The sequence below is a fragment of the Miniopterus schreibersii genome (genome assembly GCF_964146895.1).
Source record: "Miniopterus schreibersii genome assembly, chromosome: 11".
NCBI lineage: Eukaryota > Metazoa > Chordata > Mammalia > Chiroptera > Miniopteridae > Miniopterus > Miniopterus schreibersii.
In genome coordinates this window covers 1373350-1394586 of record NC_138111.1, presented here as the reverse complement: position 1 = coordinate 1394586, position 21237 = coordinate 1373350, and the positions used below count along the sequence as shown (strand labels likewise).

The window sequence follows — 21237 nt, the reverse complement described above, 5'->3', positions numbered from 1 at the left end:
TGTGAAACACGAGGTCGCATCTGTGTCCCCTGCCCACCCCTCCCCACAGCTGCTAACTGCAGGCTGAATGAGTTAAAACAGGTAGTTCCAACTAGAGCTCCCGGCCTTTCCCCCCGACAGTAGCCTCCTGACTCCATCCCTGCTCAAACTTCCCTGCTCTGAGGTCTCAAAGGCCTCAGCCCATTACAGCACCAGCGCCCAATGCAAAGAACACATGATTTATTAAAGACAACTTGTCATCAACAGCATTGATTCAAGAAACAAAACTGATTTAAAAAAAAAAAAAAAAAGCAGACCGACACTCTGAACCCCTGGAGTGAGACCTGCTGAACTCATACAGTGAGTGTCCAAATCCCTGTGGGCAGCTTCCCACGCAGGAAGCTTGGGCACTCCGGGTGTCTGGGGTGGAGGGGGAATTGCCACGGGCAGGTCCTTTTCTCAAACCCAGGCATGGTCCCTGTGCTCCTGACCTTCATCCCAAAGTCGAGGAGAGGACACTGGACTCGGGCCTGCCTCTGAGGCAAATTAGATGCAGTGATTCAAGTAGTAGGGCCCCAGGCTCCCCGGGAAGGCAAGGGGACAGGCGGGAGGGATGAATGTTCGGGAGCTGGGCAGTGTCTGCTGGGCCCCAGGCTGTGGCCAAGCCTCTGGCTGTGAAGTTGAGCTGGAGCTGAACAGGCGCCAACAAGCTCTGGGAAGGTGGGCGGGCTGGTGGGACGCCTCGCTGTCCTGTCCGGGCAGGGGTCGCGGAGTCTCCCTTAGGCTCAGTTCTAGTACAGAGCTCAGCGTGCTCCCAGCCAGGATGAGCTGGAGAACCGGGAGGGCTCCAGAGTCGGGGGACAGGATGCTGAGTCCCAATTCTTTTCTACCTTCCAGCCCTTCCCTCACCCCCAAACCAAGCACTTTCCAATCTGCAATAAATAACCAGCAGTCTGAATAAATAGTAAAAATCTCCCAAAAACTGTTATGAGAGGAGGTGGTAAAAAGGCAAGTGCAGGAAGTCCCAGCAGCATCCAAGGGACAGGAGGAGCTGTCTGGGGGAAGCAGTTCCTGGCCCACAGCCTCACCTATGTGGGCAGCGGGGCACCTGCCAGCCGTTTGAGGATTTGAGGACCCTGGCTCCACTACCCAGCCCCCCAGACCCAAACCATAGGCCTCCTTACAAAAGGAGGGGACCTGACCAGAGTAAGCGAGCTCCTCCCACTGCCCAGCAGTGGGCACAGCCAGCAGCTCCTGCTCTAAGTGCACCTGCCCCCAAGCAGGTGACCAGAGAAGGGCCAGCACCTCCTTCAGCCTGCTGGGGGGGCCACGCAGCTCCCCTGGCCAACAGGACCCAGGGCCTCTGGGCTCAGCTCCGCCTGGCCCAGGGAGGCTCCCTTTGGTCCCGTTTGCCCTTCATGGGACTCGCCTCCCTGGAATGGGCCCTGGAAGCCACAGGAGTGACGCCTCTTCTGAAGCACTAGGATCCCAAACCCCGGGACAGCACCGCCGTAGCCCTTTTCCTTCGGGGAAAGCTCCGGAAGACTTGGCTCTCCCTCTCCCTCCAACATCCCTGGGCAGGAAGGAGGGCAAGAGGCTCAAAGCCTGATGGGTTTCTCAGCAGCTTTTGGTTTCCAAGGTTTCGGGGGATGGGGGCAGGTTCGGGGCCCTCTAGTGAGGCACTGTGGGCTCCCCCCAGTTGGAGGGACCCGGGAGCCCAGGGCTGGGGGAGGAACAGGGCGCACAGGCCAAGGAGGGGGGAGTGAGGGGAAGAGGCTGGGGGTAAGGCACCCCAAGAAAGGGGCAGAGGCAGAGCAACGCTAAGGAGCAAAGAAAGTCACACAGCCTCTGCAAAAGACCTGGGGGGGGGCAGAGAAGGAGAAGCTGAGACCCAGAGAAATTCAGACACCCTCCCCACCCCACGTCCGCATGGACAGACACACAGAGGGGCGGAGACCTGGAGGACAGAGACAGACACACAGACACACTCTCGGTGAGCAGGGCAGGGCCTGGCCGGGGCCTGCAGCTTCTGCACTGCCTCAGCGTCACTTTCCCCCTGGACAAGCCCAAGCACCAACCCCCAGAAGAGGTGGTTTCTGGCTCATCTGCCAAACACCTTCCCCAACAGCAGGGGAGGGAGCAGCAGAGCAGAGGCAGGGAGGGGCCTCTGCAGCCCCCAGCGCCCCCAACCTGCCCCAGCCCCAGGAAACTACTTCAGGAGCTCAATCTTGCTCAGCAGCCTGAGGAAAGGGTCCCAGGGTGCAGAGTGGAGAGCGAGCCAGGGCTCCAGGGCTCGGGGTCAGGAAGGAGCGTGGCACAGTGGGCCCCCAGTGGGAGCGGCCTACGGGGAGGGAGCCAGGTGAAGAGGCCTGGAGCGGGCCAGTCCTGCAGCTTCCCCTCGGCTGGGATCCCAAAGGCTTCTTCATGTCCCAGAAGCCAGGGTACGGGGACCGGTGGTGGCTTCTCTCCCAAACCTGGGCCTCCTGCTGCCGGGCTACTTTGAGTCTTGGAGTTCCTTGGCCTTCTGTAGGATCTGGCAGACATCTGTGATGGGGTAATCCTGGGCACGGGAAGGCCAAGAGAGACCTCAAGTCAGCTCAACCTTTTCCACCCGTCACACCTGTGCCGTTCCCACTGGGACCTGTCACCACGCTGGACCTTGGGCCTCCAAGGCAGGGGCCACAGGTTATAACCCCCACGTGAAGCTAACATGGCACTCACCGCAGCGCTAACGTGACCGACCCACCCAGCAGCGCCCGGAGGTCTCCCAGCCCCTCCAGAGGACCAGGGCCACTCTTGCCCCACCTCTCCCCACCTGGCGCCGGGCTGGACACTGTCCGTATATTAGCTCACAGGGGCACCTCAAAAGCCCAGTGAAGGGGTTGTGATTAGCCCATTTTACAAATCTACTCAATGAAGTTGTTGAAAACCAACCCTGGGGCAGGTGTTGGTGAGAAACTGAGGACTAGAGAGCTTGTCACTTGGCTCAGGTCACCTGACTAGCAACGCCAAGCAAGGATGTGACCCTGATTCTGCCTGACCGCTCAGCCCATGTTTTTCTTTTTTTTTAAATGTTTTTATTTATTTCAGAGAGAGGAAGGGAGAGGGAAGGAGAGAGAAACATCGATGAGAGAGTCATTGATCGGCTGCCTCCTGCATGCCCCCACTGGGGGGTTGAGCCCACAACCCAGGCATGTGCCTTGACCAGGAATCGAATGATTTCCAGGTTCGTAGGTCAACACTCAACCACTGAGCCACGCCGGCTGGGCAGGGGTCTAGACTCTAAGCCCTGCTACACTCTGCTGTTCCGACCCCAGCCTGTCATGGCGGCTGGCATGGGCTGAGTGCTCGGTGAGTGTCTGCCTCGTGCTAACACTGAGCTCGTGCCTCTGAACTGAACTTGTTTACCTGAAGGAGCCGCATGTTCACAGTGAAGTCCCCTTCCAGCAGCTGCTCCCGGATCAATCTAAGGAAACAAGCAGCAGGCGCTGGGACCTGGGCTGCGCGAGAGCAGGTGCAGCTGGCCCTCCATGCTCATCCTCGCCACCCTGGTGACTTTGGATCCCAGTGGCTCCCTCCAGCCTGGTGAGAGCAGCACCCCCCCGCCCCCCGCGGCCACTCACATGAGCATGGCGCAGCAGACGAGCAGGAGGAAGTCAAAGCGCCTGTCGTCAGCAAAGAGGGAGTCCCAGATGCGGATGACGTCGGGCAGCAGGAACTCCTGGGACAGCAGCAGCGTCAGCCAGCGGAAGGCAAAGAACTGGGGCCTGATGTTCTGCTCTTGCTGGGGAGACAGAGGCGTGGGGCAGGCGCAAGATCCGCGTTGGCTGGTTGCCATGTGACACCACAGTCTTTAGATGTGAATTCAGATAAACAGCGGGCCCTGAACCTACCCGAGGAGGCAGCAGGCCAGGGGTGAGTGCCAGGCACACCCAAGGGATGGCACGGGTCCCCAGAGAGCCTCACTCAGTTAAACAGGCAGCTGCTTGCTGCCAGCCAATGCTGTCATCTGATTTTTTTAAAGAGAAGCCATAAACCCAAACTTATATAAGCTCTCTAGACTTATGACAGCTCAGATTTTTTTAAAACACTGCACAACCCTGGCCTGTGTGCTCAGTGGGCTGGTGTCATCTGTGCACCAAAAGGTTGCTGGTTCGATTCCCGGTCAGGGCCCGTGCCCAGGTTGCAGGCTCCTTCCCCAGTAGGGGGTGTGGAGGAGGCAGCCCATCGATGTTCTGCTCTCACGCTGATGTTTCTCTTTCTCTCTCCCTCTCCCTTCCTCTCTCTCTCTCAAATCAATAAAAATAAGAAAAAAATTATAAAAACAAAACCGCAAAAACATAGTTTCATATTTGTTTAAAAAGACCTTTATATAATTTTCTTATTCCCAAAACTGTTTCTGTTTATATGTAACTTTTTACTGAAATGTTTTCTGAAATATGAAATACCCCTAAAATTTTTAAAAATTACTCTCAACTTTTAAAAATGAAATTCACCCATCTTCTCTCAGGGGATGAACAGGCTGAACTGGGCCTGTGGTAAATGCCTCGCCCTGTGCCCGGCACACGCTGGGCACCACATCGACTCCCCGCATTGCCAGCCTGCCTGGTCCCAGCACCTGCGCTGGGTCTCAGCAGTGGGCCAGGGCTCCCCAGCAGCAGCCGCCGCCACTTCCAGTCCCCAGACTCAAGCAGAGCTCGCCCTGCACAGCGACGCTCAGGGTGTGCTCTCCTGTGCCCCGGCCCCCCGCCTGGCCCGCGCGCACCGTGGTCCTCACCAGTTTCAGGTAGAGCTCCATGTCTTTCTCCTTCAGGGTGGAGTAGACCTTCTCCATCTTGTAGGTGATGCCACACTGCGAGTCGTCCAGGCTCTTGATGAAGTTGTCCCGGATCTCGGCCATGAGGTTGGTGAAGCAGAAGAAGGTGTCGGCCTCGGCGTGCTCTGGGAGGGCAAGACGGCGGGGGGGTGGCCAAGGGGGAGCCGGTGCCTCCTGAGCCCCAGCCCACCCCTCGCCTGCAGGAGCCTCCCCTCCGTCACTGCTCAGTCTCACCAAGTCTCCGCACCCCATGGCTTCTGTCCCCAGACTAAGGACAGCGCCTCTCTCTTCTCCCATCTTCTGGCAGCACTGTACCCGCTTAGCAGCTGATTACATGCTCTTCCGATGACGCTTTTCAAGTTGTTATTTACTTAAATTCTATCATTGAGCTCCCTGTATATACAGCTCACCTGCCCTATCAGAAACTCAGTTACAAATATCAAGAGAGCCGCACACTCCCAACACTCTAGAAAGTCTGAGCCAGAATGGATCTGAGAGAGGACCCAGGCAAACCCCCTTATCTGACGGGGAGAACGGAGGCCCGGACAGGGGATGTGCGCTGCACAGCCTGACAGAGCCCATCAGCCTGGCTTTCCTTGGCCTGGTTTTTTAGGGAGCCGGCCACAAGGGGTGTGGGCAGCCCAGAGCTGTTACCTTTCCACTCGCTGTTGGGGTCGGTGGCAAAGGTGTAGTAGAGGGGCCCCACAATCTCATTCATGCCCTGCACGTAGGCGATGCCAGGGTTGAGCTTGGCGTAGATGAACAGGATCCGCTCCACCACCTCCCAGTGGGCCTCGCAGCCATTGGGAAGCAGCTCATACTCATTCAGGGAGGACGGCGCCGCGTTCTTGTGTGGGGAGCTCATCTGGGGAGAAGCGGGGCCCATTAAGACGACGGGTGGCATTCGGACAATGTGTTCTCCCAGCACCATCTACCATTAAACCTAAGCTTAGCCTCCTGCTTATGGGAAACACAGGGCACAGAGGAACCCGTCCGCCACCACCAGGAGGAAGCGAGCAGACAGATCCAGAGTGTGAAACATTCTACAAGACAGTGGACTGAAATCTGACCTACGGTCATAAACAGTGCTTCCCTCTCGGGGAGGGGACTGCCTGGCCGGGGCACCTCTTGGTGACACAAACACTCTGTGTCTTGTTCTGGTTGGCAGTCACACAGGTACATACGTAAGAAAAGTCTTGTATTCCCGAGATTTGTGCATTTTACTGTATGTAACTTATACTTCGATTTAGAAAATAAAACCTTAAATATGTCAAAAACAGACAACTGGCTAAGAGTCTTCAGAAAGTGCAATGTTGTGGGGCGGGGGGAGAGAGGAGGCCTGCTCCAGACCAAGAGTCTAAGGAAACAGTCCCCATGTGACACAAAAACCTGGACTGGGTCCCGGCGCGGAAGTAAAAACACGTATATATTCTTCATGCGGCCAAGGGCACGATGCGCTCGTGGGGCAGATGGCTGCTCATCTCCCGGATGCGCCAGTGTCGGGAGGAGCTGCCTGAAGTCCTCCGGGAGGAGGGCAGACACCGCACCCTACTCTCTAATTGAAAACAAGGCAAAGAGCTAGCAGTGCTACACTGAGGTGGAGTGTGCAAGTGTGCATAGTACTCTTTCCTCCACTTTTCTGAATGTTTCGAAATTTCCATAAGAAAAAGCCCGGAGATGAAGAGGCTAATCCCTGCTTAGAGCTCCTGCAACAGAGCAGAGGCCCCAACGCCAGTGCCCATCAGGACCCTCGGAGGCTCTGCAGACTCAGTGCCTGGGGTCACCTGTACGAGAGCCACAGGCCAGCCCGGGCGGGACGGTGTGGGACCGTCCTGGAGTGCAGGCCCCCAGACGTGCACGTGTTCGTACACATGCATGTACACGTGCGCACACACGTCGCTAATATCTGCGGAGGAGAGCTGTGTGTGCAAGGCAGCGCTCCGCAAGCACACCTCCAGGGGGTCTGAACCACCAGGAATACTCTCTCAGCATCGCTCTCATGGCGAGGAAGCACAGGCTAGAAAAGTTAGGTCGTGTCACCTCTTGCATTAGGTGGTGGCGCTGGGATCTGGTCCCAGCCTAGCTGACTGCGGCGCCTGAGGTCCAGGCCTCCTTCCCAGCTCTCCAGGAATCTGCACGCCATGGCCTCATTCATCTTGGCAACTCAAAGCCAGGCAGGGCAGACATGATCACACCCAGTTTACAGAAGAGGAGGCGGGGGCCCAGGAAGGTAAGCCCAGGATCACTTGCCCAGAGTTAAATAGACGGTCAGCATGAGCTCACACTGCCCTGCCATGGGTCCAGAGTCTAGGAATGAAGCTTTGGTCAGGTGCTCTGCCCCCGGGACAAGGTCCAAACCTAAAATGGGCAGAAGCATGGCTCTCAGCCCCCAGTGGCTTTAGTGAGGTGAATGACAGAGGCCAGGTCCTGCAGCCAGGTTGTTGGCAGCTGAGGAGGGCTGCCCACACCCACACAGCAGGCCCTGCGGTCAGCTAGCCAAGCATCCTGCACCTCTAGCACACCCAGCTGCTACAGGCACACGGAGCCCCGGGACCAGCTGTCACTGCCCGTCACCCCTGCAGTGGGAAGTGGCTACTCTCCTGCAGAGCGCGCCTTGGTCAGCCATCCGCTTAGGGGAAAAGCCTCCGCAGCAGCAACTGTCTAGCTTTTTGCAGGTTGCAGAGGATTTTTCCATTGTTGGAGGGGAGTGAAAAGTTGTGAAGAAGTCAGAGCTCCAGGGACCAAAGCAGTGAGTATGTGTTAAAAATAAGATTATACACCTACTTGGCTAGTTACAGGAACCTGTAGGAGATGGTTCACACTCAGGGTGACCTGTGCAGCACAAGTCCTATCAGTTCTACCTCCTCAGTCCCTCAGATCTGTCCTCGCTCCACCCCAGCCCCAACTCCCACCCATTCCCGCCTGAACAACGCAGCCACCTCCCCGACACCCTCTCCGTGATTCCTGCCCCTTCCATCAACACCCACAGCGCCAACAGTGATCTTTCACAAAAGCAGACCATGGCCCTGCTCAGAATGCTACAGGGCTCCCCAGCCCTCAGATTAAGGCCCCGTGTGGCCTCCCACCACCGACCTCTCCAGCGTCCTCCAGTGACCCTCTCTCCCTTCCCCTCTGCCTCTAGCCACACTGGACTCCTCCATCCCTTGAACACACCATGCTCCCTCCTGCCCAAGGACTTCCACGTCTGCCCTCCTCCCCACCTGGGGAGTCCCTGGGGCCCCCAGGCTGCCTCTCACATTTGTGACCCCGCTCCGGCTCCGGGCCACTGTCTGGGACTTCAGTGTTGTCTGCTCCACCCGCTTACGAAGGGTCTCAAACTCATTCTGAGGGTCCAGAATGAGGAGGCAGGGGTACTCGGTGGCCCTCTGGAAAAATGATATGTCTGGGCACAGCCTCCTGCCAGAAGGAAACGGAAGGGAGTGCTGTTACTCAGCACCCCAAAAGACATTTATTAAAAAGTTAATAACATTTTATTTAAAAAAGCATTACAGTTTTTAAGAGGCATTATAGCCATTATTACATATAGCCACATCCTCACGCGTATTTGCGGACAGACACAGGCGCACCACCAGTGTAAGACAGACCTGCTTCCCCAGAACTGGGTTCAGAACATGTTCTCAACTCAAACAATACCATGAAAACCTGACTCCCCAGATCTCAGCGGGAATCCTGCTTCCTCAGGCAGGGCATCCCGGACAGCCTGAAGCACCCCGAGCTCTTTCCTCCCCGAGCTCATTTACCATAAATGCTAGTTACACGAGCACACTGAGCGCCTGTACCCCTCTTCCCCCAACGTTAGGCTCCTCTGGGAGAGGGACTGTATCTGTCTATTCAGTGCTCGACCCTGAGCATGGCACTGGGATTGCCACACAGCGGGGGCTCACTACCCATCTGCTGAAGGAATGGTCGGATGAATCTACAAATGCCGGGACCACCGAAACGGAGGCAGGGAGGAGAAGGCCGGGCATGGGCAAGCACAGGATCCCCCCCATTCTGACTGCACTCGCCAGCCCGTTCTCAGGCCCCGCACCACTGGGACCTGGGCCCAATGTCCCAGAGCACCCAGCAGCAGCTCCTCACACCCCCACCGACCCCGTGGCCTGGGCTGGAAGAAAACGACAGACTGGGACACCCTCCGGAAGCCCCAAGGGCCCCCCGCCTGCACCCTGCTTACCGGACGTCCTTGTCGATCTGCAGCAGCACCTCGTTGTCCCTGAAATACGTGTTCCACCGGCTGTCGGGGTTGGGGTTGAGGGGCTGCAAGGAGAGAACAAGCTGCCATCCTTGGCCTAGCAGGGGCCCCAGAGGCAGACGCCAGTTTGGAGGCCGGCGCAGCAGCCTCACACCCACAATCCCGTCCGCGGCCCAGCTGTGGCTGAGACGGCCTGTGAGCTGCTGCAGGAGCAGCACGGGCCTCACGTGGCCGCCCCCGATCCCGTTCCAACTCCATACTGACAGCCAGGCCCTGCTGTCCACTTGGAGCACAGCCTGCCCGCAGGACTCTGTTCTCTCCACTGCTCTGGCTTGGGAATGCTGCATACAACAGGTGCACACTGAAGGCTTGTTGACGGAATGAGTAGATAAATCACTGTCATATCTCGATGTCTCTCTGAACCTAACTCTAACGCATCAGTGCTTTGAGTCGCCCACTGCAACCCCTGGAGGATGGGCCTGGGTTGGCTCCATCTCCACTGGCCACACTGCGAAGCTCCCAGGGCGGAGCTCAGTGCTGGAGGAGGAAGGGGGCTGCCTCCCACCAGAGAGAGGCGGTCTGTCCTCACTCCCACCCTGCTCTGGCCTCTTCAACCATCAAATCACAGGCCCTTCGTCAGGGAACAGGGGCGAGAAGGAAGCCCCAGCTTCCTTAGCACGAGTCCCAGCTAAGCCTTATACTCCTGGCTGGGCCTGGGGAGAGGAGGGGAGAGACAGTGGCTTTCAGGGGCTGAGCAGCCAACTGAAGAAAGGAGGCACCGGAGGGGCAGAGGGGAGTGAGACCAGCCGCATCCCCATCAGTGGGAGGACTCTGACCACTCCCAAGCCCACACTCCTCCCTACTCTGCAGCCTCAGCACCTGCGACTGGCCCCTACTCACGTGGTCCTCAAAGGTCACGTCCTCCCTGGACACACCCATGTTGGCCTTGGCGATGCCGGGCTGGATGATCATCTCCCTCAGGAACTGGGAGTACAGCTCCCTGCAGCAGAGATGAGGAGGGAAGCGTGACTCCCAACAGTCGTGCCCGGGGAGCCCAGAGCAGAGAAGCACCCACCAGAGGCAGGACAGGCTCGGCCCCACCTGTTCTGTCTGATACAAGACCCTCCCTTCCTCCCGTCACCCCTTCTCTGGGTCTCACCTCTGCTTGGCCAGGATGGAGGTCCATGAGGCTCTCTCCAACGGGAGGTAGTTCAAGAGGATCTGCACAGAGTGAGAGGAGCAGCACTCTGGTGACACCCCAGCCCCACCCTGGACAGTAGGCAGAGGCTGACAGGTCTCAAGGAAAATGTCTGCTGATGCCCAGAGGAGACAAGATGGGCTGCAGCCCTGGAACATGGGCACGAGCTGGGGGAGCCTCCCCTTTCCTCCCCGCTGCTCCCTCTTTTATCCCAACCCAGGCCCTTCCTCTTCTTTCCCTCACACAGACTCTTCCAAGTGATAAGAAGACCTAGTGCTCAAAGCGGCTGGAATCTAGGATACTGGGCTCCCACCACCACATCACCTAACAGTTTCGGACAAAGCCCAGCCCTTTTGTCCCAGTACACATCCATTCTGCTGCACTGCTCGGAACCAGGACCCAGAGGGCTTCACTGGCATCACAAGGTGTTCCATCCCCAGAGGAACCAAAAACCCAGGGCTTCCCAGAAAAGCTTCCCCAGACAAAGCGAGTAAAGGCGCAGAGTAGAAAGAAGGGGCTGGGGCCGGGGGTAGCCCATGCGGGAACCCAGGGACTCTCGGCAGAGCAGAAGCCCCACCCCAGGCACACCCACCTTCCAGCAGAGGCACCGCAGTCCGCCCTCACAGGGGATGCCTGTGGACACAGCAGGCAGAGGTCACGCCCTAGGCCCGAGTCCCAGAACCCCCAGCCCTCCACCTTGGAGCCAGTCCGCAGGGAGCAGAGGGAGCAAGAAGTAACTCTTCAAGGACCATTTTCTGCCACAAAGGTTATGAGACTGGATGCTAATCCTGTGTGTATTTGTCTTCCTGCCCCAGCCCAGAGCTCTCTCTTTCTGAAATGTTCTCATTCTGGATATCCCTCCTCTGTACCAACCACCACCTCTTCCCAATCAGCCAGGTCACCCGTTATGAACAGTGGCTCCACGGCTTCCTCAAAGCATCCATCACAACCCTGACTGCATAACATAATGTGTGTACTCATTTAACATCTGTGACCCTTACTGCCGGGTAAGCCCCAGAGAGACAAGAACATCTGCCTCACATTCCCAGTGCCTGGTGCAGGGGGCTGCACACAGAAGAAATTCCATAGGTACAAGCAGAATTAAATTAAGCTACGAATGCTGACTGCTTTGTGCTCTATGGACCTAACTACACTTAATCCTCATTATAACCCTAGTAAGTACGGAAGATCAGCATCACTGTCGTCATCTTATAGATCAAGAAACTCATGTGACCCGGCCGGCGTGGCTCAGCAGTTGAGCATCGACCTAGGATCCAAGAGATCGAGGTTTGATTCCCGGTCAGGGCACATGCCCGGGTTGCAGGCTCGATCCCCAGAAGGGGGTGTGCAGGAGATGGCCAATCAATGACTCATCACTGATGTTCCTATTTTTCCCTCTCCCTTCCTCTCTCTGAAATCAATAAAAACATATTTTAAAAAAGAAAAAGAAACTCATCTGTAAAGAAAAGGACATCAAGGGCTCACACATAGGTCTGTGTGACTCTAGAAGCCAAACTCTCCAGCACTCAGATACCTCCCAAGGCTGGCAGACCCCAGCTCAGCACAGTTCCTGGACCCCCCAAGATCTGAACAAAAAGACAGATTTCTCCTGCAACACTGTCAGAAACCTGCTAAAGCAGCTGCTGCTACCGTGTCCCTGTGTTCCATGCACAGGAGCTAATGCTCCCACCTCAAACCTGCAGGGGGGTGCAGGGAGCGGATCACTGGCAAATTCCTCACTGGCAAAGTTACAAAGGCAGAGCAGTGACAAGAAGCTACACAGAACACCCTGGGATGTTTTAGAGATAAGCAAAAAAATCTCTTGCCGGATGGTTAACGCCAGTGAGGGCAAAGTCGAACACTGCTGAGGTGCAGCTCCCTCAAGCCTGTGTCTCAGGGCTGGAAACTTTCTCACCATTAACCAAAGTTCACTGTCGCCTAAGTGGGATTTGATCCCAAGCCAGGGAGAGGACCAGGAGCTACTTACTGTACCGCTAACCCAATTCTATACTCAGGAATCCTGCTGCCATGAGGGGAGACGGGCCTCAGTTCAAGAAGTCTCCCCCACACTGTCTCCCTGCCATCTCCAGTCCTCTCCAGTGACTCCGACGAAGTAATACAGCCATACACATCCCTCAGATGCCCATGAAGCACCCTAAGGCCCACAGGCAGGCGAACTGTGGCTGTCGCTCCTCTGGGAACCCCCTCCACGCTCAGGAGAGTCCCTGGTGGTTCAGCTCCACAGGATGTTGGAGAAGCCCCAAGAGGCAGGCAGGCCGGCTGCCAGGACGGAGCAGGTGTGGCCTTGGGCACCTTCCCTCCATCCCAGCCACGGCCGCGGCACTAGGAAAACTCTGAAAATGCGGAGTTGCCTCTTACCACTGAAACTGAGTTCCCGGAGCTTTTCCAGGGCGATGGTGGGCTCCTTCAGGACGTCCTGGAAATCCGCAATCCTAGCAGGCGGGAGGGGAGGGGAAAGTGAATGAAGTACACCCAAAGCATAGGGACGGCTCCCAAAGCCCACAGCTCCCTCTCCCGCCCGCTTCCTCCCTCCTTCCCCTTCAGGACATCAAGCTGGCAAAGCTGAGCGCAGGTCCTGCTCAGAGGGGCCCTGGGGGGCTGGGAAACAGCACGCTCGGGGCCCCTCCTCCTCGGAGCCCAGGGGCGCAGAGACACCCTCGCCTGGAGGCGCTCAAACCCCTCACGAGCTCAGACGCGTTAATATTCGGTGAGCGGGCCTTTCCCGGGCGCCTCCTGCCGGCCCGGCCCGGCCCACAGCTCCCCGGTCGGGACGCGCGGCGCCCGGGCGCCGGGGGTACCCCGGTCCGCAGACCGCGGAGCCCGGGCCCCCCGCGCGCAGCGCTCGGGGCTCAGAAACCCCGCCGCGCGAGGACCTCGGGCCTGCCCCCGGCGGGGACACGGCGCGCGGGAAACCGAGCCCGGGGCGGCTCTGAAGCGCGAGGAAGCCCAGCCGGCGCCGCGGGGCTCGGCCCGGGAGAGGGGGCGGCGCGGGGACGCCCCGGTTCCCACTAAGAGCCGAGCCCGGGGGGGCGCCGAGGCCGAGGGCTAGCAGGAGGCAAGGAAAGGGGGGCGTGAGGAAGGCGCCGGGGAAGCGGGGACGCCGGGCGGGGGAGCGGGAAGGGAAGGGGGGCGCCGGGGGGAGGGGCGAGCAGGGGAAGCGCCGCCGCTCCGGGCGCTCGGGCCCCCTGGCAACGCGGCGGGGCGAGCGCGCGCGGGCCCCTCTGGGGGGACGGCGGGTGGCGCCGCGTCCGCGCCCCGCGCGGGGCAGAAGGGCGGCCGGGAGGCCGGGCGGCCGGGGCCCTCACCGGCTCTTGTGCAGGCTCGACATGGTGTTGACTTCCGGGTCCCCCGCCGCCCCGCCGCCGCCCCCCGGGACGCGGGGCGCTCCGCACAGGCCTCCGGCCGGAAACGCAGCGGCCCGCGTGCGCCGGGTTCCGCCCCGCCCCGCCCCTTTCCCAGCGGCCTCGCGGTGGGCGGGACTGCGAGGTGCCGAAGCCCCGCCCCATGTCCCGCCCCCTAATCGAGGCCCCGCCCCTGCCAGGCCACGCTCCGCCCCTATCCAAGGCCACGCCCCTACCCGGCCACGCCCCGTGCCCCACCCCTACCCAGGCCTCCTCTTGCGCTTCCCTGGTCCTCCGTTTTTTGTAGTTGTTTTTTTTTAATGTTCTTATTGATTTCGGAGAGAGAGAGAGATGGAATCATGGATGATGAGAGTCATTGATCGGCTGCCCCGCGCACGCCCCCTGCTGGGGGGAGCCCGCTGCCCCCGCCTGTGCCCCGACCTCCTGGATCCCAGGGGATGCTCAGCCGCTGAGCCCCACAGCGCTTGTGGGTAGGAACCCAGGAGGTGACCTGCTGCACCCTATGGTCATTCTGTCTTTAATTTTTTTGGAGGAGCTGCCTTACAGGTTTCAATAGCGGCTACGGCCACGTACGTTTTCACCACCGGCGCACAAAGGTTGCAATTTTTCCGCATCCCGGCCAACGCTTGTTACTTTGTTTTTGCTGCTGTTGTTACTTTCTTCTGCTTTTATGGTCATAGCTATATGGGTATGAGGTGGTGCAAGTCTTTTTAAGATATGTGATTTGTAGACGTTCTCTCCCGGTCTGTGGCTTGACTTTTTGTTCACGGAACAGTGTTTGAGTGGAAGTTACTGATTTTCATAAAGTCCTTTATGTCACATCCAACAAACTTTGGCATAACCGATACCACAAAGATTTTTTTCTCCTGTTTTCCCCTCCACGTTTTATAATTTTAGGTTCTATGTTTAGGTCTATGATCCACGTTTTAAAGTTTGCAATTCATTTTGACTTAATTTTTGTAAATGGCGTGAGCTGTGGATCAAAGTTCATTTAGTTCCATGTGAGTATCCAAATGTCCCAGCACCATGCGTTGGGGGAAAAAAAGTATCCTTTCTTCAACTGAACTGCCTTTGCAAACCTTTGGCAAAAAAATCAATTAATCATGTGTGCGTGGGATCTAATTCCGGACTCCCTGCTGCTTTTCCTTAATCTCCTTGTCTATCTTTTTGGCCTCACAACACTGTATTTATTAGTAGCTCTACCATTGGCCCTGAAGCTCCATAATTATGTAGCTCTATAATTATGTAGCACTCTAATAAGTCAAAGTTAGGTCCTGTAAGTCCATCAACTCTGCTCCTCTTTTTCAAAGTTGTTTTGGACTTTGCATTCTCTATGAACTTTAGAATCAGCTTGTTGATTTCTAGGGGGAAAGAGTTGCTGGGATTTGGGTTGGGACTGGACTGAATCTATAGATCAGTTTGAAAATAATTGATAGCTTTCCATTATTGAATCATCTGATCCATGAACATAATATAGCTCCATTTCCTTAGGTCTTTTTTGTTGTTGTTAATCCTCACTTGAGGATATTTTTTCTATTGCTTTTTAGAGAGAGTGGAAGGAAGGGAGGGAGGGGGAGAGAGAGGGAGAGAGAAACATCAATGTGAGATAGACACATCCACTGGTTGCCCCCCTCAACCCGACCAGGAGGCAGGAATCAAACCCTCAACCCTTCGGTGCACAGCCTGATACTTTCACCGCACTGGGCCACATCAGTCAGGGATATTTAGGTCTTTAATGTCTCTTAGAAACTTTTTTGTAGTTTTTTAAAAAATATATCTTTATTCATTTCAGAGAGAGGAAGGGAGAGGAAGAGAGAGAGAGTTGAAACATCAATGATGAGAGTGTCATTGATCCGCTGCCTCCTGCACACCCCCGACTGGGGATCGGGCCCGCAAACAGGGCATGGGCCCTGACTGAGAATCAAAGGCTATCTCCTGGATTGTAGGTCGATGCTCAAATGCTGAGCCACACCCGGCCGGGCTCTATGTTTAACTTTTAAATGAGGAATGGCCAAACTGCTTTCCAAGGCCATTGCACCATTTCCTATTCCCACAGCAAAGTAGAAGTGTTCTCATCTCTCCACGGCCTTGACGAAGCTTGTTACTGTCTGTCTCTTTGATCGTATCCATCCTAGAGATTGAAGTTGGACCTCATTCTGGTTGCGATTTGCATTTCCCTGAGGACTAATGATGCCGAGGGCACATTTTTTGTTGTTAGTGCTCACCCAAGGATATTTTTTCCATTGATTTCTCAGAGAGAGTGAAAGGGAGGGGCCAGGGGAGAGAGAAACACCAGTGAGAGAGACACATCTACCGGTTGCCTCACCTCCCGCATGCACCCCAACCTGGGCCGGGGGTTTGAGCTTGCAACCAAGGTAACAGAACCCAGGACCCTTCAGTCTGCGGGCCGATACTCTAACCACTGAGCTAAACTGGCTAGGGCAACGTTGAGTGTCTTTTCGTGTGCATCTTGGCCATGTGTGTATCATTTTTGGAGAAATGTCTAGTCAACTCTTTTTCCTGTTTTACATTGGGTTATTTGCCTTTTAATTATTTAGTTCTTTATGTATCCTGGATGACTGTTCTTTATCAGATATATGATTTGCAAATATCTTCTCCCATTTTTTTAAATGTTTTTATTGATTTCAGAGAGAGGAAGAGACAGAAACATAGAAACATCGATGATGACAATCATTGTTCGCCTGCCTTCTGCACACACCCCCACCCCCCACTGGTGACTGAGCCCACAGCATGTGCCCTGACCCGGAATCACACAGTCTACCTCTTGGTGCATGGGATGAGCTCAACCACTGAGCAACACCAGCTGGGCTCTTCTTCCATTCAGTGGGTTGTCTTTTACAATTTCTTTCTTTTTTAAAATCCTCACCTAAGGATATTTTGAGAGAGAGAAACATGGATGTGAGAGAGACACATCCATTGGTTGCCTCCTGCGCACTACTCCCCAACCAGGGCCAGGGATGGAGCCTGCAATTGAGGTAGTGCCCTTGGCTGGAATTGAACCCAGGAACCTTCAGTCGGAGGGTGGACGCTTTAACCACTGAGCCAAACCATCAGGGCTCTATGCAACTTCTTGATGGTGCCCTTTGAAACATAAGTTTTTAACTTTGATGAAATCCAGTTTGTCTATATTTTTCTCTTGTGCTTGGTGTCATATTAAAGAAACCACTGCCTCACCCAAAGTCACAAAAACTTCCTCCTATGTGTTGTCCTAAGAGTTATATAGTTTTAGTTTACATATACACGCATATTTTTAAAGGACTAAGGGGATATGCACCAAATTGTTTAGAGTGGTCATCTCTGGGAGAGGGCATGAAATTGGGTTAGGCTAGGGTTTGATGGGGATTTTCATTTTTTTCTGCTATATATTTCTGTATTGTTTGGATTTTATTTTATTTTTTATATATATTTTTTATGTCTTTATTGATTTCATGGAGAGGGAGAGAGAATCAGAGTCATTGATCGGCTGCCTCTTGCACGCCCCCTGCTGGGGATCCAGCAGCAACCGGGGCCTGGGCCCTGACCGGGAATCCAGCAGCTGTCTCCCGGATCCTAGGTGGATGCTCAGCTGCTGAGCCACACTGACCGCGCTTGTTTGGATTTTTTTTTTTTTTTTTAATTTTTTTTTACCAGCATGGCTAACTCTGGTAATTTAAAATCAACAGTCTTTAAAAAAAAAAAATCAGTAAACTTAAAAAAAATCAATAGACTTTTTAAACGATTCAAAATTGTACATAGTTAGTTACATATGGTCAAAAACTAAAATATACTATGCAAAACGAAAAGAAAAAAAAAAATCCACAAAGCTAGTTATCAGCATTGGGGTGAGGGCTGTGTCAAGATAAGATTCCCTGAGAAAGTAGCATCTGAACTGAGACCAGGAGGTGGGGGAGTGTGCTGGGCATCGATGGGAGCAAGGAAAGTGTTTCGTTGGGAAGTTAGTGTTTGAGCCTATGGGAGAGAAGGGGTTCACTAAAATAATAATAATAACAATAATGCTTTAAACTCTCAGAATTGGAGAATGGAAGGGGGACAAGTAAGGAGAGGGGGCCAAGAGGCTGGACGGAGACGGGGCCAGCTGCCCTTGCGGTCCACGGCAAGGGTGGCAAGCAGGGGACAGCCCTGATCAGGCTGAAGTTTTGGAAAGAACCATCCTGGGGCCGTGGAGAGGGCGAGGGGAAGGCGCAGGGGGTCCCTTGGGAGGCGGCTGCATGAATGCCGGGGGGAAGTGAAGGCGCCCAAAGTCCTGCAGCGCCGGGGTAGGGGCGGGGGTCGGGGTTGGAGACGCCTCGGACCCGCGGCCCGGCCCGGCCCGGCCAGGTCCCCGCCTCCCACTGGACAGCTGAGGCGCGCGGCCGGGCGGGCGGGTGCGGGACACCTGCGGGGGCGGAGGCGCGCGGCCGGCCCGGGGGCGGGTGGGGCGGGCGCTCCCGGGAGGTGGGCGCTGCCCCGGAGGAGGAGCCCCGCCCCGCCCCGCCCCGCCCCGCCCCGCCCCGCCGTCGGGACCCGCGGAGCCGCAGGACAGAGCGCGGCCCGAGCCCGGGTCACACGATCGGGCTCCCCCGGGGCCAGGAACAGCTCCGGAGGCACGAGCTCAGCACCGGGCCGGAGCCCCCTCGGCTCGCTCCCGCCCCCGGGAACCGGCGTCCGAGGCTCCGGCGTCCCCGAGAGGAGCTGCCGCGGGGCCGGAACCTTGTGGCGCCGGCGCTCGCGTTCGCCGCCGGACCCGGCGGGGAGACGCGCCGCCGTTGCTAGGGGGCGGCCCCGGAAGTGACGCGCCCGGGGTTTGTTGACAGCGGAGGCGGCGGCGGCGGCAGGCTCCCAGCCGGAGCGGCCGGAGCGGGGGAGGGGCCGGCCCCGCAGCCAGCGCCCGGCCGCCCGCAGCCCCGAGCGCAGGTAACGGCCGCGCGTCCCCGGCGCCCCCCTCCCGCCCGGGCGCCCCCCGGGAGCGCGGGTCCCGCCTGGCCGACGCCCGGCCCCGGCCCCACGGCGGCCCCGCCGGCCGGGCCGCAGCCTCCGCTCCTCCGCGGCCGAGGACGCGCCCGGGCCCCGGGGATGCGTCTGCCCCGGGCCTCCCCTCCTGCCGCGGGCATCGCAGCCGCCGCCCCTCGCCCGGGGCCCGGCGGCCCGTGGTGGGCGGGCTGCTTCCTCCCGCGGCCCCGCCGCCAGGGCCTCCCTGCGAAACGGGGGATCCCCGGGACCCGAAGGGCCAGCCTCTGCCCCTCCTACCTGTTGGAGGAGCTTGAGTCCCCCCCCCGAAAAAAAACAAAAGCCGAGCTTGACAAGCTCAGGGACGGCTTGGACCCTGGATGACCAGCCGCGGGGCAGCCCCAAGTCCGGCGGGGGGGGCCCGGGGGGGTCGCGGAGCCCGAGGAGCCGGGGGCTGGGTAGGTGAGTTGAAACTGAAACTGGCCGTGCCCTGTGGGTGGAATTGGACTTGGCTGCTGTCCGGCCCAAGGTGTCCAGGATTTCCCTTCCCCGCCCCGGCCTTGCCGGCGCGTTTGGTTTTTCAGGGGGCGCGGGATGCCTGACGCCTCCGTGGGGAGAATCGCCCCGTGCGATCGGTCCCGCAGGATGTTGTCTCTCTTCAGGGTTCAAGCTGGGGGAGAATGAGCGATGAAGCCAGCTCAGAAAAGGGTCACAGGAGGCCACCTCCAGAGCAGGATGTGGTGGCCAGGAGGGAGCGACCTCTCTGTTTTGATTCACTGGTTCATTCAGCAGATAGTGAACGTAACAGGTCGGGTGGCCCTGGGGAAAAACAACGCGGGAAGGGCCATGGAAAGAGCCAGAGAGTACAGGTGCCTTTTTTTTTTTTTTTTTTTCCCCGAGGGTGGTCAGAGAAAACCATCTGATTAGATGATGTCTGATCAGAGACCCGAAGGGAGTCAGGGATCAGGCCGTACGGCTCTCTGAAGGTAGAGCGTTTAACAGCAGGTGCAAAGGTCCTGAGGTCGTGTACCTGGTGATTTTCAGAAACAGCGTGAGGACAGTAGGGCTGGAGCAGAATGAAGGAGGGGAGGGGCGGTTGATGAAGCCAGAGAAAGAGTGGGGAGCAGATAATGGTGGGGAGGCTATCAGGGACTGTCTTGTGTGATGCAAGGTCACGGGGTATCTCAGAACTGTACTAACTTGAAGTGTGTGGTGCTTGGAGAAGATACAGATTTGTTTTCAGATGACAAATGGCCATTGTGCTCTGGCCTTGGGTTGTAAGAACACTTTTTCATTCTTCGTAATGACCATGAGTGGAATAAATCCGGAAAGGACTGTGGTTAAATCGGGTCATGCCGCCGCTTCCTGGTGGTGAGAACTTGGGCAAGGGACCTTTTTCCCCCCTCGGTTTCCCCATCTGCAAAGCAGTTCTTGGGTTAAATGAGAGAGCATACTAATCGCAGCATGTTAAGTGCTCACTGTGTAGCAGTTGTGACGGTCATGAGACGGGGAACTGTTTCAGTGTGTCCACCTGAAAGCTTTTCTCCTTGGCACCAGCTGGTGGTGGCATCCCTGAGCCAGGAGCATTTGAGGGAACAGAGTGGGAGATAAGGCGGAAACTTCCTGTCACTCCTCAGTGGGAGCAGTGGTTGCGTATCTACAGGGAGGATGGTAGCTTGGCCCTGGCTTTTTTTTTTTAATTTTTTTAATGTTTTAGTTTATTTGTATCATTGAAAGTATTACAGATGTCCTTTTCCCCCCATTGATCCCCTCCACCCTGCCACCCCCCCAGGCCTTCCCCGCACTATCGTCTGTGTCCGTGGGCTATGCATATGTGCCTGTAAGGCCTTAGGTTATTCTCCGCCTGACCCCCTCCCCCCCACTGAGATCCCTCAGTCTGTTCCATGCTTCTATGTCTCTAGATCTATTTTGTTCATCAGTTTATTTTGTTCGTTAGATTCCACATATGCATAAGATCACGTGATACTTGTTTCTCTGACTGGCTTATTTCGCTCAGCATAATACTCTCCAGGTCCCTCCATGCTGCCCCAAAGGACCCTGGCTTTTTGATGACAGTGGTTGGTAGGTGATGGGGACTTTTTTATAAAGAGCTCAGCAAAACCCGATTCTGCTACATGAAATAGGCAAAATTACGGTGTTAGAATAAACATCACAGGAAGACAGGTTGGGGAGGACAGTGCATGTCGGCCGTAGATGTGTGTCCAGGTGTGTGCGCTGATCTGATGATGGAGAGTGTCCATCCAAGGTGGACTCGTTGGTTCTCAGCGGGGACTGTCTCAGTGTACACTCAGCCTCCAGTTTCCCAGGCAAAGAGGCCGCTGGGCTCTTGAAGATCTGAGAGTGAATGAAGGCAAAGGAAGGCCATGCCCAGGGCCCAGGTGGCCTGTTCGTTGTTCCATCCCTCAAGGGCGTCACGTAGCTGGTGGAGCAGCTGACGTAATGGGCCCTGTGGCAGGAGACGCGGGCCTGGGCAGCACAGACCCTGCTCTGCTTAGGACCAGGGCAGGTGAGATAGGTGATGATGATGATGATGATGATGGTTGCTTTTTATTGAGCAATTACTATGTACCAGGCACCATGAGAAGCCCTCTCTGTATCATTTCACGTTGTCTTCACACAGCACTCCCTGCGTTAGAGCAGGAGCGGGCACAGGAAGGTGGAGACACTTGCCCAGGCTCAC

General features: G+C 56.6%; 1 protein-coding gene across 3 annotated transcripts; it reads right to left on the bottom strand.

Annotated features, from left to right (window-relative positions):
- Positions 1–202: 202 nt before the first annotated feature.
- Positions 203–13656, bottom strand: TBC1D13 (TBC1 domain family member 13). Of its 3 annotated transcripts, none has more exons than XM_081151873.1 (12): positions 13533–13639; positions 12586–12659; positions 10799–10839; positions 10168–10229; positions 9909–10008; positions 8991–9073; positions 8053–8212; positions 5450–5660; positions 4757–4920; positions 3603–3763; positions 3388–3445; positions 203–2539 (listed from the first exon to the last, which is right to left on the bottom strand). In XM_081151873.1, exons 1-12 carry the CDS (start codon positions 13553–13555, stop codon positions 2474–2476), a joined length of 1203 nt encoding a protein of 400 aa, XP_081007999.1. In that variant the 5' UTR covers positions 13556–13639; the 3' UTR covers positions 203–2473. The 3 variants fall into 3 exon arrangements, with proteins under 3 accessions (XP_081007999.1, XP_081008000.1, XP_081008001.1); XM_081151874.1 differs by having other exon boundaries at positions 3603–3700; XM_081151875.1 differs by lacking the exon at positions 10799–10839 and having other exon boundaries at positions 13533–13656.
- Positions 13657–21237: the final 7581 nt, after the last annotated feature.